Source organism: Neovison vison, chromosome 10 (genome assembly GCF_020171115.1).
Source record: "Neovison vison isolate M4711 chromosome 10, ASM_NN_V1, whole genome shotgun sequence".
Taxonomy (NCBI): Eukaryota; Metazoa; Chordata; class Mammalia; order Carnivora; family Mustelidae; genus Neogale; species Neogale vison.
This window is the reverse complement of record NC_058100.1, coordinates 58,846,797-58,867,570: the sequence shown is the minus strand read 5'-3', so window position 1 is coordinate 58,867,570 and position 20,774 is coordinate 58,846,797. Positions and strand designations below refer to the sequence as shown.

At 38.3% G+C, this 20,774-nt stretch overlaps 1 protein-coding gene across 3 annotated transcripts in view; it reads right to left on the bottom strand.

The window, feature by feature from the left end:
- Positions 1 to 20,774, bottom strand: part of RC3H1 (ring finger and CCCH-type domains 1) — an 84,272-nt gene that overhangs the window by 47,408 nt on the left and 16,090 nt on the right. For all 3 annotated transcript variants that reach the window (XM_044267375.1, XM_044267377.1, XM_044267376.1), the window contains exon 2: positions 113 to 492. In XM_044267375.1, the coding sequence (XP_044123310.1) occupies positions 113 to 343 (231 nt within the window). In that variant the 5' untranslated portion in view covers positions 344 to 492. The remainder of the gene's footprint in view (positions 1 to 112; positions 493 to 20,774) is intronic.

Genomic DNA, 20,774 nt, shown 5'->3' with positions numbered 1-20,774 from the left:
GGAATTTTCTGTCTATTTAGGTAGAAGGCAATGTTGTCCAATTTTAATTCAAGTTTCCCTTAGGAGAAAAACACATACACTCAGAAACTGAACAGTAAGTGCTCCATCTCACCTGAGCACCCACCAGCTGCAGCAATGCTGAGTTCACGGGGAGGAGCTCAATGTCTGTATTGATAGTGGTCTGGTCAAATGGGCAAGCCTTGCGGTGAAGTTTATTCAGGCACATCTTGCAGACAGTATGGCCACAACCCAAACTGATGGGCTTTCGAATTGTTTCATCAAAAGTCTGAGTGCAAATTGGGCAGGAGAGGAAATCCGTCCACTGTGGAGCTTGTACAGGCATTGTTACTGGAGTTACAATTCACTAACACACACACACACAGAGAAAATAATCTAAAGCAAAGATTCCACTGGAATCAAAATCTTTGAAAAAAGTTTTTTTTTTTTAAATATCTTCTGTAGATACAGTCAGCACATAGTGTGAAATATAACCTGGAAAACAAAAAAGAGAGAGAGAGAGAAAAATCAGTGTGTCTTCCTTTTCACTTAAACCGTGCGTTCACTCTACTACCTACAACATGTTATCACTATAGTACATTGTTTTGCACTTCTATAGGATCAGAGCCATAACAAAACATCTAGTTTTATCCCCTCACTGTAGAGATGGGGAATGGACCCCAAAAAGAAAATTACTTGCTCAATGTAACAAATGAAGTTAGTAATAAAGTTAGATCCAGTATCTACATCTCTGAAGTTTACTGAAGTCTATGATTTATAGAAGAATTAGCCTTTTTTTCTTTTTTTAAGATTTTATTTACTTGTCAGAGAGAGAGAGTGAGAGTGTGAGCACAGAGAGAGCAGGACACAGAGGGGGAAGCAGGTGCCCTGCTGAGGAGGGAGCCCGAAGTGGGACTCGATTGCAGGACCCCGGGATCAGGACCTGAGAGAAAAGCATCCGCTTAACTGAGCCACTCAGGCATCCCAGAAATAGCCTTTTTAAGGTGGTTAATAATACTATTTCTTTTTTTTTTTAAAGATTTTATTTATTTATTTGACAGAGAGAGATGACAAGCAGGCAGAGAGGCAGGCAGAGAGAGAGAGGAGGAAGCAGGCTCCCCGCTGAGCAGAGAGTCCGATGCGGGGCTCGATCTCAGGACCCTGAGATCATGACCTGAGCCGAAGGCAGCGGCTTAACCCACTGAGCCACTCAGCCACCCCAATAATACTGTTTCTTGATGTGAATGACAGTTACATCTATCTGTTCAGCTGTGAAAATTTATCAAGTTGTACACTGATGATATGTACACTTATGTACATGTTACACCTCAATAAAGAGTTTTAAAAAATTGGCATAAAGCAAAAACCACCTTAAAATATTTTATCATCAAATTGGGTATAGGTAGGGTACCTGGGTAGCTCAGTTGGTTGGGCATCTGCCTTCAGCTTAGGTCATGATCTTAAGAGTCCTGGGATTAAGGTCCCAATCAGGCTCCCTGCTTGGCGAGGAGCCTACTTCTCCCTCTCCTCCCTGCTCTTGCTTTCTCTAGCTATCTCTGTCTTTCAAATAAATAAATAAAATCTTAAGGGGAAAAAAAAAGGACTTTAAATAAATAGTCTATGGGCTTTTTTAGTTTGTTTTTAAGGGTCTTAAATATTGTTAAGAGTTTTATTTACAGATAGTTATCTTTAAGCCCCTGGTATAGCCTTTATTTATTGCTATTGTGTGTTGTACTGAACAACTGCATAGTTAAAATCATTTACTTCAAAAGATTCTTTAAATTCTCAAATTTATGAATGACAGAACAATTATAATTCAAATTATAATCAAATTCCATTGCCTAGTCTCTGTTTTTGGCAGAGGATAACAGCCAAATCACAAAATTTATCACCTGTGTCTAATAGAAATTCTTTATATAAAATTCAACCTAAATCCAGCATATATATTAAATACCTACTACACTTACTCTAAATGTCGTTTCTAAAAATAAGAACTGATGCACAGAACAATAAAGTAATAGTATTACAAGGTTCTCCAAGATTTGATTTTGCTTACAAAGATGGAAAAAATTATTTAAGCTATAATTAACTAGGAAAGTAAATCCTCTAGATACCTTATTCTTTGAGCATTATATTTAATTCTTGTCTTATTGAAATAACTCAACCTTAAATGCAAGGCCATTATTGGTGAGAGAGCAGTTTCATTCATTCAGCGAATACTTACTAAGCACTACTATGTGCCAGACTGAATTATTGGGGAGACAGTGAAACGGCACGGTCATAATATCCGCCTTCTAAGTAATATTAGTTTTGTTTGGGTTTTTGCAAAGTGTGCTATAAGATAAATGGATTTTACCAGGTTAATTTCATGTTTAGGATATAAAATTAAAGTTATCTGCATGTGTGTTAAAATGGCCCCTGCAATAACAAGAATGAGTAAAGAAACTGCTCACATTTTGATTTCTATAATGTTTTAAAGATAAATACTTCTAATAAAATAGATTTAATCAAATAGATTGAGTAGCTACAATTATGTTTATATAAAATTATTACTATTTAATAAACTGAAACTCTCATCTGGAATGGTAAAAAAGAGAACAGCATCTAATTACTCTATTCAACTGCACTCAAATGCTACATTTGTGTACGGGGTTAGAAAATGCTCCAAAATAAAAAAAAGAGTAACGTTTTAGAAGACATAATACTCAGAAAAAAGAAGTAGGTATTAGTCAAAAAACTGCTTGCTGAACCCGATTAAATCAATAAAGTATCACCCACATGAACTCTTCTATAGATTAGCATAGCAATTTATACTAATGCCTGTGAAGAATCTGATCTTGTGTTAATCTCTGCAAAGTAATTTAATGGTTCCTTCCTTTTTATTAGTATCGCCTTGCAAACAACTTAAAAAAATTTTTTTTTAAGATTTTTTATTTATCTGACAGAGATCACAAGTAGGCAGAGAGGCAGGCAGAGAGAGAGGAGGAAGCAGGCCCCCTGCAGAGCAGAGAGCCCGATGCGGGGCTCGATCCCAGGACCCTGGGATCATGACCTGAGCCGAAGGCAGAGGCTTAACCCACTGAGCCACCCAGGCGCCCCAACAACTTAAGATTTTTTAACCATTAAGTAAAGATAACAAAACACAGCACTTTATTCTCTCAAACACTGTAACTACACAAATCCCAAAGGGCATAAAATGTAAATATTTTATTGTACGTCAGTACAATTTTTATCATTACACAGCTATGTGCCACATTCTATGCTAAATGCCTTGCATACAGAGCACTTATAAAATGTAGATAATTACTGTTATTCCATTTTACAGATTTGAGAAATGGAGGTTTAGAGAGGCTGAGTAAGATAAAAAGAAAGAGCTAAAATACTAAACCCAGATATTCTCGCACAAAACCCAAACTCTTAGCCATATCACCATTCACAAATTAAAGGTTAAATAGAAGTAAGGAAGAACTATATGTGACTTCATTCAAAAACCAATGTCACAAAGCTGCGCTAATAGCTACTGACCTCACAGCAATTCTGCTAACCTTACTGCCAAATCTAATGGTCAGGTCACTGTTCTAATCTTGTCTTCTCAATAAGATATGAAACAGATGGCTACTAACTTCCTGCTTCTTGAAAGTGTCAATGAAACACGTTCCTCTCGTCCCCTCCAACTTGCTGACTGTGTTTTTGATCTCTTAAACTCCTAAATGTTGGCATCATCAGATCTCTACTTTGAGTTTCCTTTTCTCATCATTCTTCAGCTAAAATCCTAAAACAGCTTTCTGTAAGATTTACAATAAACTCTGGATTTCTTATACTGGTTTACAAAACCCTAATTGATATGACTTATAATTCTACTTCAACTTCGTTTTCTAACACTCATTCCACCTCCCTAGTACTGTCCAGCTATTCAAGGGAAGCTTGTTCCCACCTTAGTATAATAATATGAGGTATTCTCTCTAATCTTTGAATTGGAAACCATTTACTTTGATGCCATCAAAAATGTCAAGTGTTCCTCGACCACTTAAAACTCTAAATCACTTTTTAACCCATCACTGTATTTAAATTCTCTATAAAACATTTCCAACATCTGTAAGTAGCATTTTCTTTCTTAGATTTTATTTTTATTTTTTAAAATATTTTATTTATTTATTTGACAGACAGAGATCACAAGTAGGCAGAGAGAGAAAGGAGGAAGCAAGCTCCCCACCAAGCAGAGAGCCCAATGTGGGGCTTGATCCCAGGACCCCGGGATCATGATCTGAGCTGAAGGCAGAGGCTTTAAGCCACTGAGCCACCCAGGCGCCCCTCTTTCTTATATTTTAATGTTTACTTAATATCCATCTTCTATAAGAATACAGATTCTACAAGAGCTAAGACCTAATGTGTCTTGTTCACTATAAAAGCTATAGCTCCTAAAAAAAACAAAACAAAACAAAAAAAACTATAGCTCCTTACTAAAATTTAGGCACATTAAAAATTTTGTGTGTAATTTCAGAGAGTTCACAGACCTGTGGAAATCTACTCAGAAATCTCTAAGGTACTTAGAAACTCTAAATTAAGGGTGGCTCAGTTGGTTAAGCAGCTGCTTTCGGCTCAGGTCATGATCCCAGCGTCCTGGGATCGAGTCCCACATCGGGCTCCTTGCTCGGCGGGAGCCTGCTTCTCCTTCTGCCTCTGCCTGCCATTCTGTCTGCCTGTGCTTGCTCTCTCGCCCTCTCTCTCTCATAAATAAATAAAATCTTTAAAAAAAAAAAAAGGAATTCTAATCTACATTATTCCTTAATGAGTCTTAAAAAATTATAAATAAATACTTGAGATTTATTGTATGTCAGACACTGCAATATGGAAACAGGTAAAAAAACATGGTCAACATCAGTTTTACAGACTTGAAAACTCATGGCTCTCCTATATGAACTCAGATCTATGCTGCCATAAAAAATTTTCCAAATCATTCTGTTATAACAAGAATTCAAAATTTTATCAGTAAAAGAGACCTCAGAGATCATCTGGTTCTAGCCTAGTTTTTCAAGATGAGATACTAACATTTACTTCTGTCCCTATCAAAAGCAAATATTATTAAGCTTTTTCAAACACCTCTTTTCACTTAATCTTTAAAACCCAAAGAATGGGATGCCTGGGTGTGTCTGTCAGTTAGGCCTCTGCCTTCGGCTCAGGCTCAGGTCATGATCCCCGGGACCTGGGATGGGGTCCTGCGCATTGGGCTCCTTGCTCAGCAGGGAGCCTCCTCCTACCTCTATCAGCAGCTCTCCACTGCACACCCACTGTGCGCTCTCTCTCTGACAAATAAATAAAATCTTTAAAAATAAATAAAACCCAAAGAACTTGGGATCATTTTTCTTCTTTTGGCAAAGAAATAAAAATAACATTAAAAAAAAAATTCAAAGAACTCTGTCCAAGGTCACACAGGCAGTATCTGGCAAAGTCCAGATGACACAGCCACCTCAGGTCAGTACTTAACACTAAAGGCTACATGCACTTTCCACCACACCAATCTGATATGGAGAAGACCAAAAGGCATGACAAGTAAAACAGTTACAAAGTCATGAAGCTTGATAATGGCAGCGCTAGAATTCGAAACCAAGTTTCCCAACTCCTAGTTCTAGTGTCCCCTGCACCCCATCAGACTGCCTTGCATATATACCTATATCAACAAACAGCTGATTTTTAAAAATATTCTTGCATATGAAAACCACAATGACAGTACTTGGCTTAGACCAAGCATCCATTAATCTTGGAAATGATAAGTAAAATTGTTTATATACACATGCCCATTCTTCTGGGAATAAGATCCCTGAGTTTTATCAGATTCTCAAAGGTTTTATTTGGGGAGGAAGATAGGGGGAAGGTTAAGTATCACTGACTCAGACATACTGAAATGAAATAAAGTAACTGGTGAAAACATAAGAATATAAAAAAAATAATATATGAAAATATATGTCCTCTATATTTGCACCACAATCTCAGACTAACTCTTGTAAATTTTTTTAAAAGTGATATTCATGTGCATCAAACATTTTTTTTACACGATTACACTGAAATGTCTCCCTCTCACCCCTATTTCCCATTCTGCTAGTCCTTATTTCCATGCCACCTCCACAGATAAACCACTGCTATTATTCCCTTTCAGTTTCTTTATTCATCTAGCTCAAATACATATTATTAATTGGAAAAAAAGCATTTAAATGAAGTTATTTACAACTCTCCTATCCCTTTCTTCATTAAACCAGTTTTTCTTAGATTGAGGTTCTGTCAAGAAAGAAAAAAAAAATCCTAAATAATTCTTCTAATTACAAAGCACATGTGCTCAAGGCCTCCAGATAAATCATGGTATGTTAGGGATCTGCCCACATGTTGCTCAACAGGGCTAATTCTACTGGAGCCTTTCTAACCAGAAAAGCATGAATGATGGTCCTCTTCAGTTCTAACAAAACCCAAAGGAGGGGTGGCTGCTCAATGATGAGAGCAATGATTAACTTTCCTATCAGTTAAAACAAGGCCTACTCCCCTAATACCTCTGATACTAGGTGACAATACAGAACACACATGACAGTTAAATAGCAATCAGTCCACCTTGAAGAAGGCCCAAATTTTAAAGTATCACATAACTTCTCCAATAATAAGCACATTTTTATACCAGGAATAGTGCTCATAGCTACTACAGACAAAATTGTGACACGATACATAAAAGAGCTTGGTTTTCTGAAAATGAAGCATGTATCAGGCATTATGCTAGTTGTTTTCAGATGCTTTTCCTTTTAAATGTATACCATAACCCTAAACTACAAAGTAAGGTACCATCAGTCACCAGTATTTGTGAAGTACCAAGTAGGTGCCGACACCACAGCGCTCTGTACACGGTATCAAATTAAAACAATGTTCACAGCCACACAAATGTTCATAGCCACACGGTAATGCAGTTATTACCTTCATTTTAATACTAGAGAAACCAAAATACAGAGAAGTACCCAAAGACACAAAACTAGCAAATGCAGGACTATGATTCAAACTTGGCCAGCCTAATCCCCAAGCTGTACTTTTAAATACTATGATCTCTGTCATCTTATAGATGACCATTAATAGTCATTAAGGCAGGGAACTTCGAAGAGTGATGGAAATGTTTAAAATTGGACTGTGGTGATGACTGTACAATTCTGCAAATTTACTAAAATTCATTGAATCATACACTTAGAATAAGTGAATGTTATAGTGTATGAATTATACTTCAATAAAGTTATTAAAATAATCATGAAAGGCTTTTAAATAAAAAGTCTCAGCTTTCACATTTTTAAATGCAATATATAACTTAAAAATATAAAGACATCTCTCAGATCTGTTCTATGAATGCAGCAGTAGCCCTATTAAAAGCTAACTTATACTGCTTTAAAGATGTTATTTAAATATATTAAAAACTAACAGAAAAAAGTCTTAAAAGTGTATTACCATTTCCTCTACACAGGTTTGTTTTCTCTGCTTCTGATTTAGAGGGAGAAACACAGAAATAAAATTCATCAAGTATCTAGTTTGGGCCAGTCACTCACTCCTCTGAGGCATTTTTTAATGCCCATTTTATAGATAACACTTAAAGCTTCAAAAGCATTAAATAACTTGCCTAAAGCCTATGAATTGTAAGCTGACACCACAACTCAGCTTTGAAGTGACTCTGAAATTATAAGTTACCTTGAGAAAGATATGTTAGACAAATCTTTATTGCCTATGAGAAGAAAATCTTGGATTTCCTCTCACCCTGTCCTATGAGATGAGTTTAACTCCTTATTCTTGGCCTTAATTTAATTTGCCATTTCTCTGGAACATTTCCATAGCAACCAATATGCAGGGCAACTTCAGAGAACATTTTTAACCAATTTGAAAAACGAAGCTAAAAGCAGGAAATCAGAACAAAAAGAAGAAAAATCAATGAAAGCTTATTATAACACTTCTCAGTGTTCTAATTCTCAGCAGAGTTTCAATTAATTTACAGATAAAATACTAGTCTGAGATTTTTAAGGAAGCTCAAGGTTTTTCCAGCAATAATACCCTGTGAAGAAAGACACTATTTTGATTGTAAAAAATCTCTCTTCCAGAGGCACCTGGGTGGCTCAGTGGGTTGGGGCCTCTGTCTTCGGCTCAGGTCATGATCCCAGGGTCCTGGGATCCAGCCCTGCGTCGCACTCTCTGCTAGGCAGGGAGCCTGCTTCCCTTCCTCCCTCTCTGCCTCTCTCTGCCTACCTGTGATCTCTCTCTCTATCTGTCAAATAAATAAATAAAATCTAAAAAAAAAAAAATCTCTCTTCCCCCCAAAATACAAATATACAAATTTGTATACAACAGTGCTCGCTTCGGCAGCACATATACAAATTTGTATACAACAAATTTATATACAAATACAAAAATACAAATATAAATTTGTAACCCTATATTGTATACAACATTCTAGATATAATTAATGTAATATACTAATGTTAGTACGAATGGACGAATACTTGAGACAGGTAAAAAAAGAATGTCTTCTCATTTAGAGGGGGGAAAGCCTGAAAGATAGAACTTGACAAATAAGGGTTGAGAAAGCAGCAAAGGGTTCATTTAGCTGGCTTACTTTCCCAGTGTTCCGAAGGACAAAAAGAAACACTTCCATCTGGAACTTAATGCCAAATTTAGGAGAAGTAACACTAAGGAAAGATAAAATCATTCATGGGGAAGCTACCCGATCAGAAGCTGAAACAGTACTCTATAAAATTACTTTTTTTTAAATTTTTTAATTTTTTATTTTTTTATGAACATATATTTTTATCCCCTGGGGTACAGGTCTGTGAATTGCCAGGTTTACACACTTCACAGCACTTACCATAGCACATGCCCTCCCCAATGTCCATAACCCCACCCCCCTTCTCCCAACCCCCCTTCCCCCCCAGCAACCCTCAGTTTGTTTTGTGAGATTAAGAGTCACTTATGGTTTGTCTCCCTCCCTATCCCATCTTGTTTCATTTATTCTTCTCCTACCCTCTTAACCCCCCATGTTGCATCACCACTTCCTCATATCAGGGAGATCATATGATAGTTGTCTGAAAGACAACTTCTAACTTTGTGTACACAGTTTAAAACTCCAGATATCTATTCTACATAAAGTTAGGCACTGTGTGTAAATGTGTTGCACGGAAGAGGACATCACCAGTTATTAAGAGGTAGCAGAAAAACATCATCTTGAAAGTACCCGTGAGGTAGTAAGCAGGGAAAGCTTACCCATTACAGCAAAACAGCCAAAGGCTATTTTATTTTTTTCAGCTTTTGTATCAATATTCTGCTGAATATTACATACACTACATTGTCAAGTAAGTTTGTCATCACCATTTAGTGGTATTCCAAAAACAGACAACACAATAAGAACTAATCAAAATCAGGAATATCTTGGAATACACTAGGCCATTTTAGTTGATCTGTTATCTTGTTAATTGCTTTCAAATTAAATGCAGATTTCTGATATTAGTTGCTTTCTTTGTGAAAAGTGGTGTCTCCTTAATTTGGCCTCTTTTCTAAACCACAAAGATAACTCAGTCCCAACACAAGAAGATCCAAGAATAATTTTAGGTGCCTAGGCCAAATATTTCAACCAGACTCTAAACAGTTTTTCAGACCACATTCAGAAATCTCTCCTCCTACTGCAATAATAGGCTCCTTTTGAGAACAGGAAGTTTGTTCCTCCGGTATGCACAAGTTATTTTGAGACACAATGACAAATCTGATTGGCAAGTATTCAGTAATCTTGGATGTAGGGATAAATACTCACAAAGAAAAGAAAATCTAACTTTCATATTTCAGACTATTACAATGAAATTGAGATGTTCTGAGGGGCAGCACTAATAATCTGTTTCTTTAACTTATCCCTTTTTACTAGTTCTTTCCCACCCGCATGCTTAAATCCTTGTTCAGAAGAGCTTAAAAACACCCACATTTCTATCTCCAACCTGTCTCCAACCTTTAATTAAAAAAAAAAAAAAAAAGGGCAGTTGATTGACTGGGGTGGAGCCTGCAACTCCTGATTTCATTAGGGTCATGCATTCAAGCCCCACACAGGGCACAGAGTATACTTTAAAAAAAAAAAAAAAAAAAAAAATTTAATCCCTGTCCTTATTTTCTTCCTAGGCTCTATTCTTTACTCCCTCACCTTTCAGTTGTGGGTTTTTATTATTTTTTTTTAAAGATTTTTATTTATTTATTCATGAGAGACAGAGAGAGAAGACCAGAGAGAGAAGCAGGTTCCCCCTTAAGCAGGGAGCCGGATGCGGGGGCTCCATCCCACGACCCTGGGATCATGACTGAGCTAAAAGCAGGCAACTGAGCTGAAAGCAGGCGCTTAACCACGAAGCCATCCAGGTGCGCCCCCTTCACCTTTCAGTTTTAAAACTACCATTCTATCCCAATCGCTATGACTCTGAACAAACACATCAACAACCTTCTTTTGAAATTCAACAGTTATGGGGTGCCTGGGAGGCTTGGTCGTTAAGTTGCGGCCTTCAGCTCAGGTCATGATCCCGGTGTCCTGTGATAGAGCCCCACACTGGGCTCCTTGCTCAGTGGGAGGCCTGCTTCTCTCTCTCCCACTCCTTCTGCCTGTGTTCCCTCTCTTGCTGTGTCTCTGTCAAATAAATAAAATCTTAAAAAAAAAAAAAAACCTCAACAGTTATATCTCAAGTCATTATCTTCTTTTTATACAGCATTTAATGATGTTGACCATTCTTCCCTTTTTGGTTTCTATAATGCCATACTGTCCAGGTATTCTACTAACGGCAGGCCATTCCTTGGGTGTCTCTGTTGAGGGCTTCTCCTTCTCTGCCCATTTCTGGAATATATGTGGTTTTTCAGAATTCCTTCCTCAATTCTCTCCGCTACAAAATTTCCCTAAGAGATTTCATCTATTCTTCAGCTTTCAAATACCAACTACACGCTGATGATTCCCAACTCTACGTCCCAGTTCAGACTTCTCTTCTGAATGTCAGCCAGGGCCATATAACCAGTTGGCTACTAGCCACCTAGTACTTACCATGTCCAACTAGTCTCAGATCATCTCAATCTCACCAAAACCCTTCTGTTCCCTATATCAATGATCAAATCTCTTATCCATTGACAGAAGCATGGGGAATCACCCCTGACTTTTCCCTTTTCCTCAAGCCCTTCCCCTCCAACTAATCAGTCACTATGTTTATCATGTTATTTTTTAAATGTTTGAAACATTCCCATCCATTCTCAATACCTAAATTTAGATCACCAACATCTCTAACCTAGATTACTGGATTTTTTAACTATGGTACTGCTGTTAACAGTATCCTCAACAGAGCAAAGCTAGGGTATATAACTAAACTCTAAATTCCTTAAAATCAAAGAACATCTTGGGTTTTTTTCCTCTCTTGCTATTTTCTCTATGGTTTTAATATAGAAAAAGCCAGCCAATATACATTAGCAAACCTATCAAGCTGGAGTATTTATTTTCCCCAGCACTAAGTCAACAGAGTTAATGGAAAGCTAGCTGCTAGGGAAGAAACCTAGGGCCTTACCATGCAGAGTAGCATGCACAGATCACCAAGGATTTTAAAACTTGAAATAACAACACTTTGAACCAACCAGACCTTAAAGATATCCAGAGAATACCTAACAGCAGCAGAATTCTTTTCAAACATATATGGAACATTCTCTAAGATACACCACATGCTAGATCATAGACATATATGGAACATTCTCTAAGATACACCATATGCTAGACCATTGGCTTTTATTGACCATAAAAGCCAATACATTTAAGAGGACTGAAATTACAAAAGTTATATTCTATGAACACAATGGAATGAAATCACAAACCACTAACAGAAAAGAATTCTGGGGAACTCATGAAAAGGGAAATTAAGTAACATGCTCCTTTTTAAAAAGATTTTTATTTATTTATTTGAGAGAGAGAGTGCAAGAGAGTGAGAGACAGTATGAGCAGGGGGAGGGGTAGAAGGAGCTGGAGAAGCAGACTCCCCACTGAGGAGGGAGCCAGAAGTAGGGCTTGATCCCAGGACCCCAGGATCATGACCATGACCGTAGCTGAAGGCAGACACTTAAGCAAATGAACCATCCAGGTACCCCTAAATAACATACTCCTAAGTAACGAGTAAGTCAAAGAAGGAATCAAAAGGGAAATTAGAGGGACGCCTGGGTGGCTCAGTTGGTTGGACGACTGCCTTCGGCTCAGGGCGTGATCCTGGAGTCCTGGGATCGAGTCCCGCATCGGGCTCCCAGCTCCATGGGGAGTCTGCTTCGCTCTCTGACCTTCTCCTCGCTCGTGCTCTCTCTCACTGTCTCTCTCTCTCAAATAAATAAATAAAATCTTTAAAAAAAAAAAAAAAGGGAAATTAGAAAGTATTTTGAGATGAATAAAAATGAAGACACACCACACAAATGCTTGTAAGATACAACTAAAACAAGGTTTAGAGGGAAGCTAACTTCTTAAAGCCTGTATTAAAAAAGAACAGGGAAGGTGCCTGAGGGGCTCAATCTGTTAAGTGTCTGCCTTCAGCTAATGTCATGATCCTGGGATCCTGGGACAGAGTCCCTAGTTTGGCTTCGCACTCAACAGGAAATCTGCTTCTCCCTCTCCCTCTGCCCCTACCCCCACTTGTGCTCTCTCAAATAAAATTTTTTAAAAAAATAAATAAATAAAAAGAAGAGGGAGGTGGGTGGGGAAATGGTGAAATAAATGAAAGTGATTAAAAGTATGTTTATCATGATGAGCACTAAGTAATGTATAGAACTGCTGAATCACTATATTGTATGCCCAAAACTAATACAACACTCTGTGTTAGTTACACTGGAATTAAATTTAAAAAATAAATAAATAAGGCAAAAAATAAATAAATAAAAAATAAACCAGAGAAAATAAAAATTAGAAAATTATAAAGAAGAAAAATCAATAATCTTACTTTCCACCTTAAGGCACTTGCAGGAAAAAAAGATCTCTGACATCAGCAGCATAATAAACTCTCTGAGGCCAAAATGTAGTGAATTTACATCGGTAGCAAGTGATACCAATTTTAGACAATTACTGCCATAAACATACAAAACAGAAACTTAATATACCAGACAGTATAAGCTTAAAATTTTAAAAACAAAAATAAATTTTTAAAAGTTTAAAAATTCAAGTATTCTTATACCCTGAACTGTTTAATATTAACCAGTTTAAGAGGTATAAACCCAATCTAAAAAAAATCTTGATAGTTCCTTTTCCCAATGAACACACACACACACATTTCCATTTAGGAAGAAGGAGAAACGATACCTCAAGGTTTATAAACTCAAATATAAAATCCAGGTTTTTGTTTCATTATTTTAGGCAAACAACTTATAACATGAGCAAATAAGACTTAATATATCAAAGCTGGCAGAGAGAAAAACCCTCAACTTTATCTTTCAAAGGGCTTCTGGAATACCACTTATTAGCAAGCTATACTGGCTTCCCTATCTTTGACGAAAATTTTCATTGGTTTAATATAAGCAAATGAAAACTTAAAACAGAATGCTGTTTTAAAATAATAACAGCATTTACTATGGGTTAAAATATTCTAAAAACTTAAAAAGTACATTAATTTTAACTATCAAAATAACCTTGCAAAATATTATCGGACCCTTGAGAAAATCACTGTTAACCATATTCTCAAGGTTCACAGCCAATGAGAGCTTGTGGAGTTTAGATTCGAACCATGATGTGTCTAACTTTACTACTGTTAAGACTGTCTCCTTGGGTTTTTAAATCATTTGTTGTGTTAGTCTGCAAAGATTCCTCCCTCTGTAATTTGACTTTGCTGCTCTTTCTATTAAGAGAGGGGGGTCTACAAGTCAGGAAATGACAGATGCTGGCGAGGATGCGGAGAAAGGGGAACCCTCCTGTTGGTGGGGATGCAAGCTGGTGCAACCACTCTGGAAAACAGCATGGAGGTTCCTCAAAATGTTGAAAATAGAACTGCCCTATGACCCAGCAATTGCACTACTGGGTATTTACCCTAAAGATACAAACGTGGTGATCCAAAGGGGCACGTGCACCAGAATGTTTATAGCAGCAATGTCCACAATAGCCAAACTATGGAAAGAACCTAGATGTCCATCAACAGATGAATGGATAAAGAAGATGTGGTATATATACACAATGGAATACTATGCAGCCATCAAAAGAAACGAAATCTTGCCATTTGCGACAACATGGATGGAACTAGAGCGTATCATGCTTAGCGAAATAAGTCAAGCGGAGAAAGACAACTATCATATGATCTCCCTGATATGAGGAAGTGGTGACATGGGGGCTTAAGTGGGTAGAAGAATCCATGAAACAAGATGGGATAGGGAGGGAGACAAACCATAAGTGACTCTTAATCTCACGAAACAAACTGTGCGTTGCTGGGGGGAGGGGGGTTGGGAGAAGGGGGGTAGGGTTATGGACATTGGGGAGGGTATGTGCTTTTGGGTAAATTGGAAGGGGAGGTGAACCATGAGAGACTATGGACTCTGAAAAACAATCTGAAGGGTTTGAAGTGGCGGGGGGGTGGGAGGTTGGGGTACCAGGTGGTGGGTATTATAGAGGGCACGGCTTGCATGGAGCACTGGGTGTGGTGAAAAAATAATGAATACTGTTTTTCTGAAAATAAATAAATTGGAAAAAAAAAAAAAGAGAGAGGGGGGTCTATTTTCCCACCTCTTGAATCTGGGTAGCCTTGACTTACTTTGAATAGTAGGACGCAGCAGAAGTGATGTTGGAGGGAGTTTGAGAGCCTAGGCATCAGCTGACCTTGCAGCTTCTACTCTCACTCTTGCAACATGGTGCCACTATGTGAGTTCGCCTGCACTAGCCTCCAAGGGAGAGACCAAAAGAAGAGAGAAAAACTGTCCAAGCTCAGACCCCTGGAGCAATGAGCCCCAATCTGAGCTTCCAGATGACTGAAGCTGCATGAGCGGCCTCAGTGGAGACTAGCAACAGAACCACACAGCTAAACCTTGCCCAAATGTAACCAAATAGTTATTGTTTTGAGCCTCTATGGTTTGTTACTCCAAGACAGGTATCTGATGAGGGTTGCTAGTCGGGCCAGGGATGGGGGTACGAAGAGGGTGGTTGGGTTACGGACATTGGGGAGGGTATGTGATATGGTGAGTGCTGTGAAGTGTGTAAGCCTGACGATTCACAGACCTGTACCCCTGGGGCAAATAACACATTATATGTCAATAAAAAAATAAAAATTTTTAAACAATTTTTCAAAAAAGATATCTGATAACTATTTATATAATTAAGACATAACAACCAAGATAACACTTAAAATGCATCACAGCCCTTTTGAGACTACAGTAATACTGAATGCAGTATCGACACTGGAGTTTGAAAGGTTCTTTCAACTGAATTACAACCCTTTACAAGAGTGAATCTATCTATCCTCTTTTCTTAAGGCCCTAAAATTTACTAATATACTGAAGTACCTTCTTAAACACAACATGCCTAAATTTAGTTTCTTAATCCTACAGCATAAATTAATAGTAACTAAGGAGAAAAGAATTTAAGTATACCAACGGTAACATTTTCAAAGCACAGCATGGACAACAAATCCTCTAGACAAAACATGTACCACTTAGGCTCAATTTAAATCCATCTAGAACTTTTTACTACATTCCAACTTAATACATTTGTCATCTGTGCTAACAGTCCTTTATCCTGATGTGCCAGAGAAGCATTATTAGCTCTTAATGCTGATAGATTCATATGCTTATAAGTTAGATGTTATTAGTCTTCAGTGGTTATAACTGAAAGACTACTTCCCCTAACAACATTACCTTAGTTATCTTAAGCAGGTTATACTTGTTTTTATCTACCCAAAGCATCTTTACATATTCTCCAAATCTATTTCCTCCCCATCCCCACTGTGAGATCTGGGTGCCAAGCACTTATAGATTATCTCATGTAATCCCCCAACAACCTTCTGAGACAGCGATCACCTCTACTTCACTGATGAAAGAAAGAAAGAAAACTGAAAGTTACTCAGCTAATTTAGTGGCCTAGTCATAATTTGAACCCACGTTTGTCCAACTCCAAAGCCTGTACTTTTTCCACAGTAATTAGTCTTCCAACTTCTAGCATCTGTAATTTTTATTACATTTATTAATGATTTTATTACTTAGCCAAAAATAAAAATCTAAATTAAATGGTGCCTGCTTTAGGTTTAACCTGAGCATTAGTTTTAAATTAAGTATATTTAGTACAGGAACCCTGGAACTGTTTAAGCCCTGGTTTTTTTTGTTGTTGTTGTTTTTTAATTAGGTTAGAGCAACTACTATGTTTCTATTGAGAATCACAAGGAACATTTTACTAAACATTTCACAAAAATAATCAGAGGACTAAAACAGTATTTTATATATATTTTAAGATACTCAAGACATACTGAAGTATCGCATACATACAGAAAAGCATATAGATCAAGAAGTTCAAGTCAATGAATTATTACGAAGTAAGCATACCTGTACAGTTGACCTGTAGAGCTGACCCTCGAACACCAGTTTGAACTGCCTGGGTCCACTTATATGCAGATTTTTTTACAGAGCTAACAGCAGGGAGCCTGGGGGGCTCTGTTGGTTAAACAACTGCCTTCAGCTCAGGTCATGATCTCAGGGTCCTGGGATCTAGCCTCACATCCCTGCTCAATGGGGAGTCTTCTTCTCTCTCTCCCGCTCTCTGCTCTCTCTGCCGCTCCCCCTGCTTATGCACTCCTGCTCTGTCAAATAAATAAAATCTTAAAAAAAAAAAAAAAAAGCTAACAGCAAAAGCCACAAGGCGTTTACTTACACCTGCCTGCTCTCGTGTCCACAGAACGAATCAAAGGTAACTGCAAAGAGGTTGCGCCTGCTGTGCTGAGAACCCAGGGAGACCTAGAGAGGCAGTCAGCAGCCCCTGGGTGCCCTGGGATGGGGCAGGTCTTCAAGTCACCCCAGGGTGAAAGGGTTGTATAGGTGGGGTGGTTGGGTCAAGCATCAGGGACTAAACTGAAGGAGGAATATATCTAGTGCCCTCAACCTTCAATCCTCCAGGCAGCCCCACCCCCACCTGGCTGCCACCTCTCCCCAGTAGCACCCAGGCCCAGTGTCCCTGGGAGGCCCACATGTAGTCACAGGTACCAATGGCACAGGTCAGTGCTACATGGCAAGGCAGACGGAGTAGCTGTACTGTGCCTCCAGGCCTCTGCCGCAGCCAGCAAGTCACCCGGCAGCTGCCCTTGCTAAGCCAAGGCCACAGGCTGCAGAAAATGACCATCCCAGAACGAGGCCTGCCCCGATAATGCCCCTATCTCTCACTCTCTTAAAAATAAATAAATAAATAAAATAAAAATAAAAGTTCTATACAGTGGATCATCAACATGTATTTTTTTGTGTTTTGGCTTCTTTCCTTCAAGATTATTATTTGTTAGATTTTTTTTTCTACATTCGTATTTTTCTATTTTCGTATTTTTTTTCCCCCGATAATGCCCCTATCTCTCACTCTCTTAAAAATAAATAAATAAATAAAATAAAAATAAAAGTTCTATACAGTGGATCATCAACATGTATTTTTTTGTGTTTTGGCTTCTTTCCTTCAAGATTATTATTTGTTAGATTTTTTTTCTACATTCGTATTTTTTTTCCCCAAGATTTTATTTATTTATTTGACGGAGAAAGAAGAGTATAAGCAGGGGAAGCAACAGGGAGATGGAGAAGCAGACTCCCTGCTGAGCAGAGAGCCCAAAGTGGGGCTCAATCGCAGGACCCTGGGATCATGACCTGAGCTGAAGGCAGACAATTAACGGACTGAGCCACTCGGCACCCCTCAACATTCTTATTTTTAAACTGTTAAAAACACTCCAGTTAAACTGATCACAGTTAGAAAACAACCCTACATAAAGTCATTTTTGAAGCAATGATGACATTTGAATTTTGACTATCAGCAGATTTCTGGTATTGAACTGGAAGGGACAAAAACAGGTGTCAGCAACAAAACTTGAGAACAGAGTCCCCTCTTTACTCCAGAAAACAAAGCAGCATATCTGTCACACTCATAACCCCCACCTCTTTCCTTTCACTTGTTTCTTTCTTTTTTCCCAGGGAACCTGTGCCTTGACTTCCTTGGTGGCTACCAGAGGGCTGTGACTGATTTTAGAATTGGACAACAATGAGAAAACAGGAAGATGTATTCAGAATAGGTAAGTTGTATATGCAACTCGCTTGGGATGCAACAGCTGGATGACGCTCGAGTACATACTCTGACCTAAGGAATCTTTGCATTAGAGACCTAATCGAACATTTGGAACAATAATAAAGCAGTAATAGTAGTATTAATAAGATGTACTGTCCACATAACCTAAGAGCTGAGGCTTAAAGGCCTTGTCATTACTTTATTTTTATGGACTATGCCTGAAAGGATTTAAACTATTTCCACAAAACAAAAGTTGAGTGATTTTCAGTTGCACATGCTTGAAAAATAATGCAACAAAATAAGAGGTGTGGATTATTTCTAGACTGTTATCCTGGGCAAAAATTTCATTTTGAGGAATTAAAAAAAAAAATGGACAAACTGTTACATGACTCCAAACACAGGGGCTTATAGCTACAATATATTTATATATATAAGGGGATATGGAACAGGTAAATTGTGATTTGAAACAGGTAAATTGTAAAGGAAGACATTTTGTTGATCTCCAAGTAGTAGCTACTTCCAGAGAATCTACTGGTTTGTTGCCACTATATCAGAATTAAACACAAAACACTTCTGTCAAAACACATAATGATGACCTTCTGGGGATTAAATTCATGCTCAGGTTTGTGTAGTACATTTATATGTGTTGCAGACAGCAAGGGATAAAAGGCTTCCGAAAGTCTCACTGATGTGGGCTGCACAATAAACAGTCATTACTACTACTAAATTACACTTTTTGGTAAAAAGAGGGAGCTCTGCTTTCCTAAAGAATTATGATCAGTTTGCCCACTATTCCCCCAATCATTAACCTTTCCCTCATTTCCCTTTAAGCATTAATCTATGAATTCCCTAATGAAGGGCCTTACTTGATTACCTTATTTAAACCTGATCTCTCAACCCCAATCCCATTACTACCATACACAAACTGCTGCTTCCCATCTTGTTCCTGATTAATTTTTCTTGTAATACTTCTCACTATCCGATATGCCCTTTTACTTTTTTCTTACAGTGCATACCCACCACTGCCAAAATGTAAGCTCTACAGGATAGAGATTTTTGTTTGTTCCTCTATCTAACCCTGAATACATTCTATGTTCCAGGCACTACACTAAGTGTTCTACATGCATTATCTCACGTAGTCTATTAGAAATCACAATGTAGGGCGCCTGGGTGGCTCAGTGGGTTAAGCCACTGCCTTCGGCTCAGGTCATGATCTCAGGGTCCTGGGATCGAGGCCCGCATCGGGCTCTCTGCTCAGCAGGAAGCCTGCTTCTCTCTCTCTGCCTGCCTCTCCATCTACTTGTGATTTCTCTCTGTCAAATAAATAAATAAAATCTTTAAAAAAAAAAAAAAAAGAAATCACAATGTAAAGCTTAATTTCAGAGTTGAGGAAACTGAAGAACGTATTAGATTAGGTAATATGCTCAAGGTCACATGGTAACTAAATGTATCCTGATTTTTAAAATGGCAATTCTTTCTGTAGTCTTTGCTGCTTTGGTGACACTACTATCCAATTTGACACTCGATGTACAAATCTGGCAATCTGACAATCATCCTAGATTCCATCGTTTTCTACTCTTATTAAAAAAATTTTATCATTGCATCTATATATTCCTTTCCTTCTCTACTTTCCTGAGGACCCATATTCATTCACTTAAAAAATACTGAAATCCTACTATGTGCCAGTGGCCTAGGATCTGAAGTTACAGCCCTGAAAGAAAGAACAACCCTGCTCTCACAGAGCATATCTAGTCTTCTCACCCGGATGACACAGTAACCTTTTAACTGATCTCTGCTTCCAGCTTTGCTCTTGCCTTCCTCTATTCTCCTCACAGCTGCTGGTTATTCACCTATGTTCTTCTTCCATGAAAACTCAATAAAAAAAAAAAAAAACAGACAACAGGGACGCCTGGGTGGCTCAGTTGGTTAAGCAGCTGCCTTCGGCTCGGGTCATGATCCCAGCGTCCTGGGATTGAGTCCCACATGGGGCTCCTTGCTCGGCAGGGAGCCTGCTTCTCCCTCTGCCTCTGCCTGCCATTCTGTCTGCCTGTGCTTGCTCTCTCTCCCTCTCTCTCTCTCTGACAAATAAATAAAATCTTTAAAAAAAAAAAAAATAGACAACAGACTTCAACAAACATTTCACAAAAAGGATATCCAAATGGCCAACAGGCATACCATATGCCAGCTGAAGTTATAGAATAACATGACACACGGCACCTGGGTTGTCAGTCAGTTAAGTGTCCGCCTTTGGCTCATGTCATGATCCGGGATCCTGGGAAGGAGCCCCCCATTAGGTTCCCTGCTTAGTGGGGAGCCCCCTTCTACCTCTCCCCCTGCCCCTCCCCATGCTTGTGGGTGCTCACGTGCTGGCTCTCAAAAAAAACAAAAACAAAAACTTAAAAAAAAAAAGAATAGCATTACACAGGTGGGGAATTTAAATTAAAATGACAATGAGATACAACTCCATATGTATCAGAAGGGCTAAATTTTTTTTTAAGATTTCTTTTTTAGAGAGAGTGAGCATGAA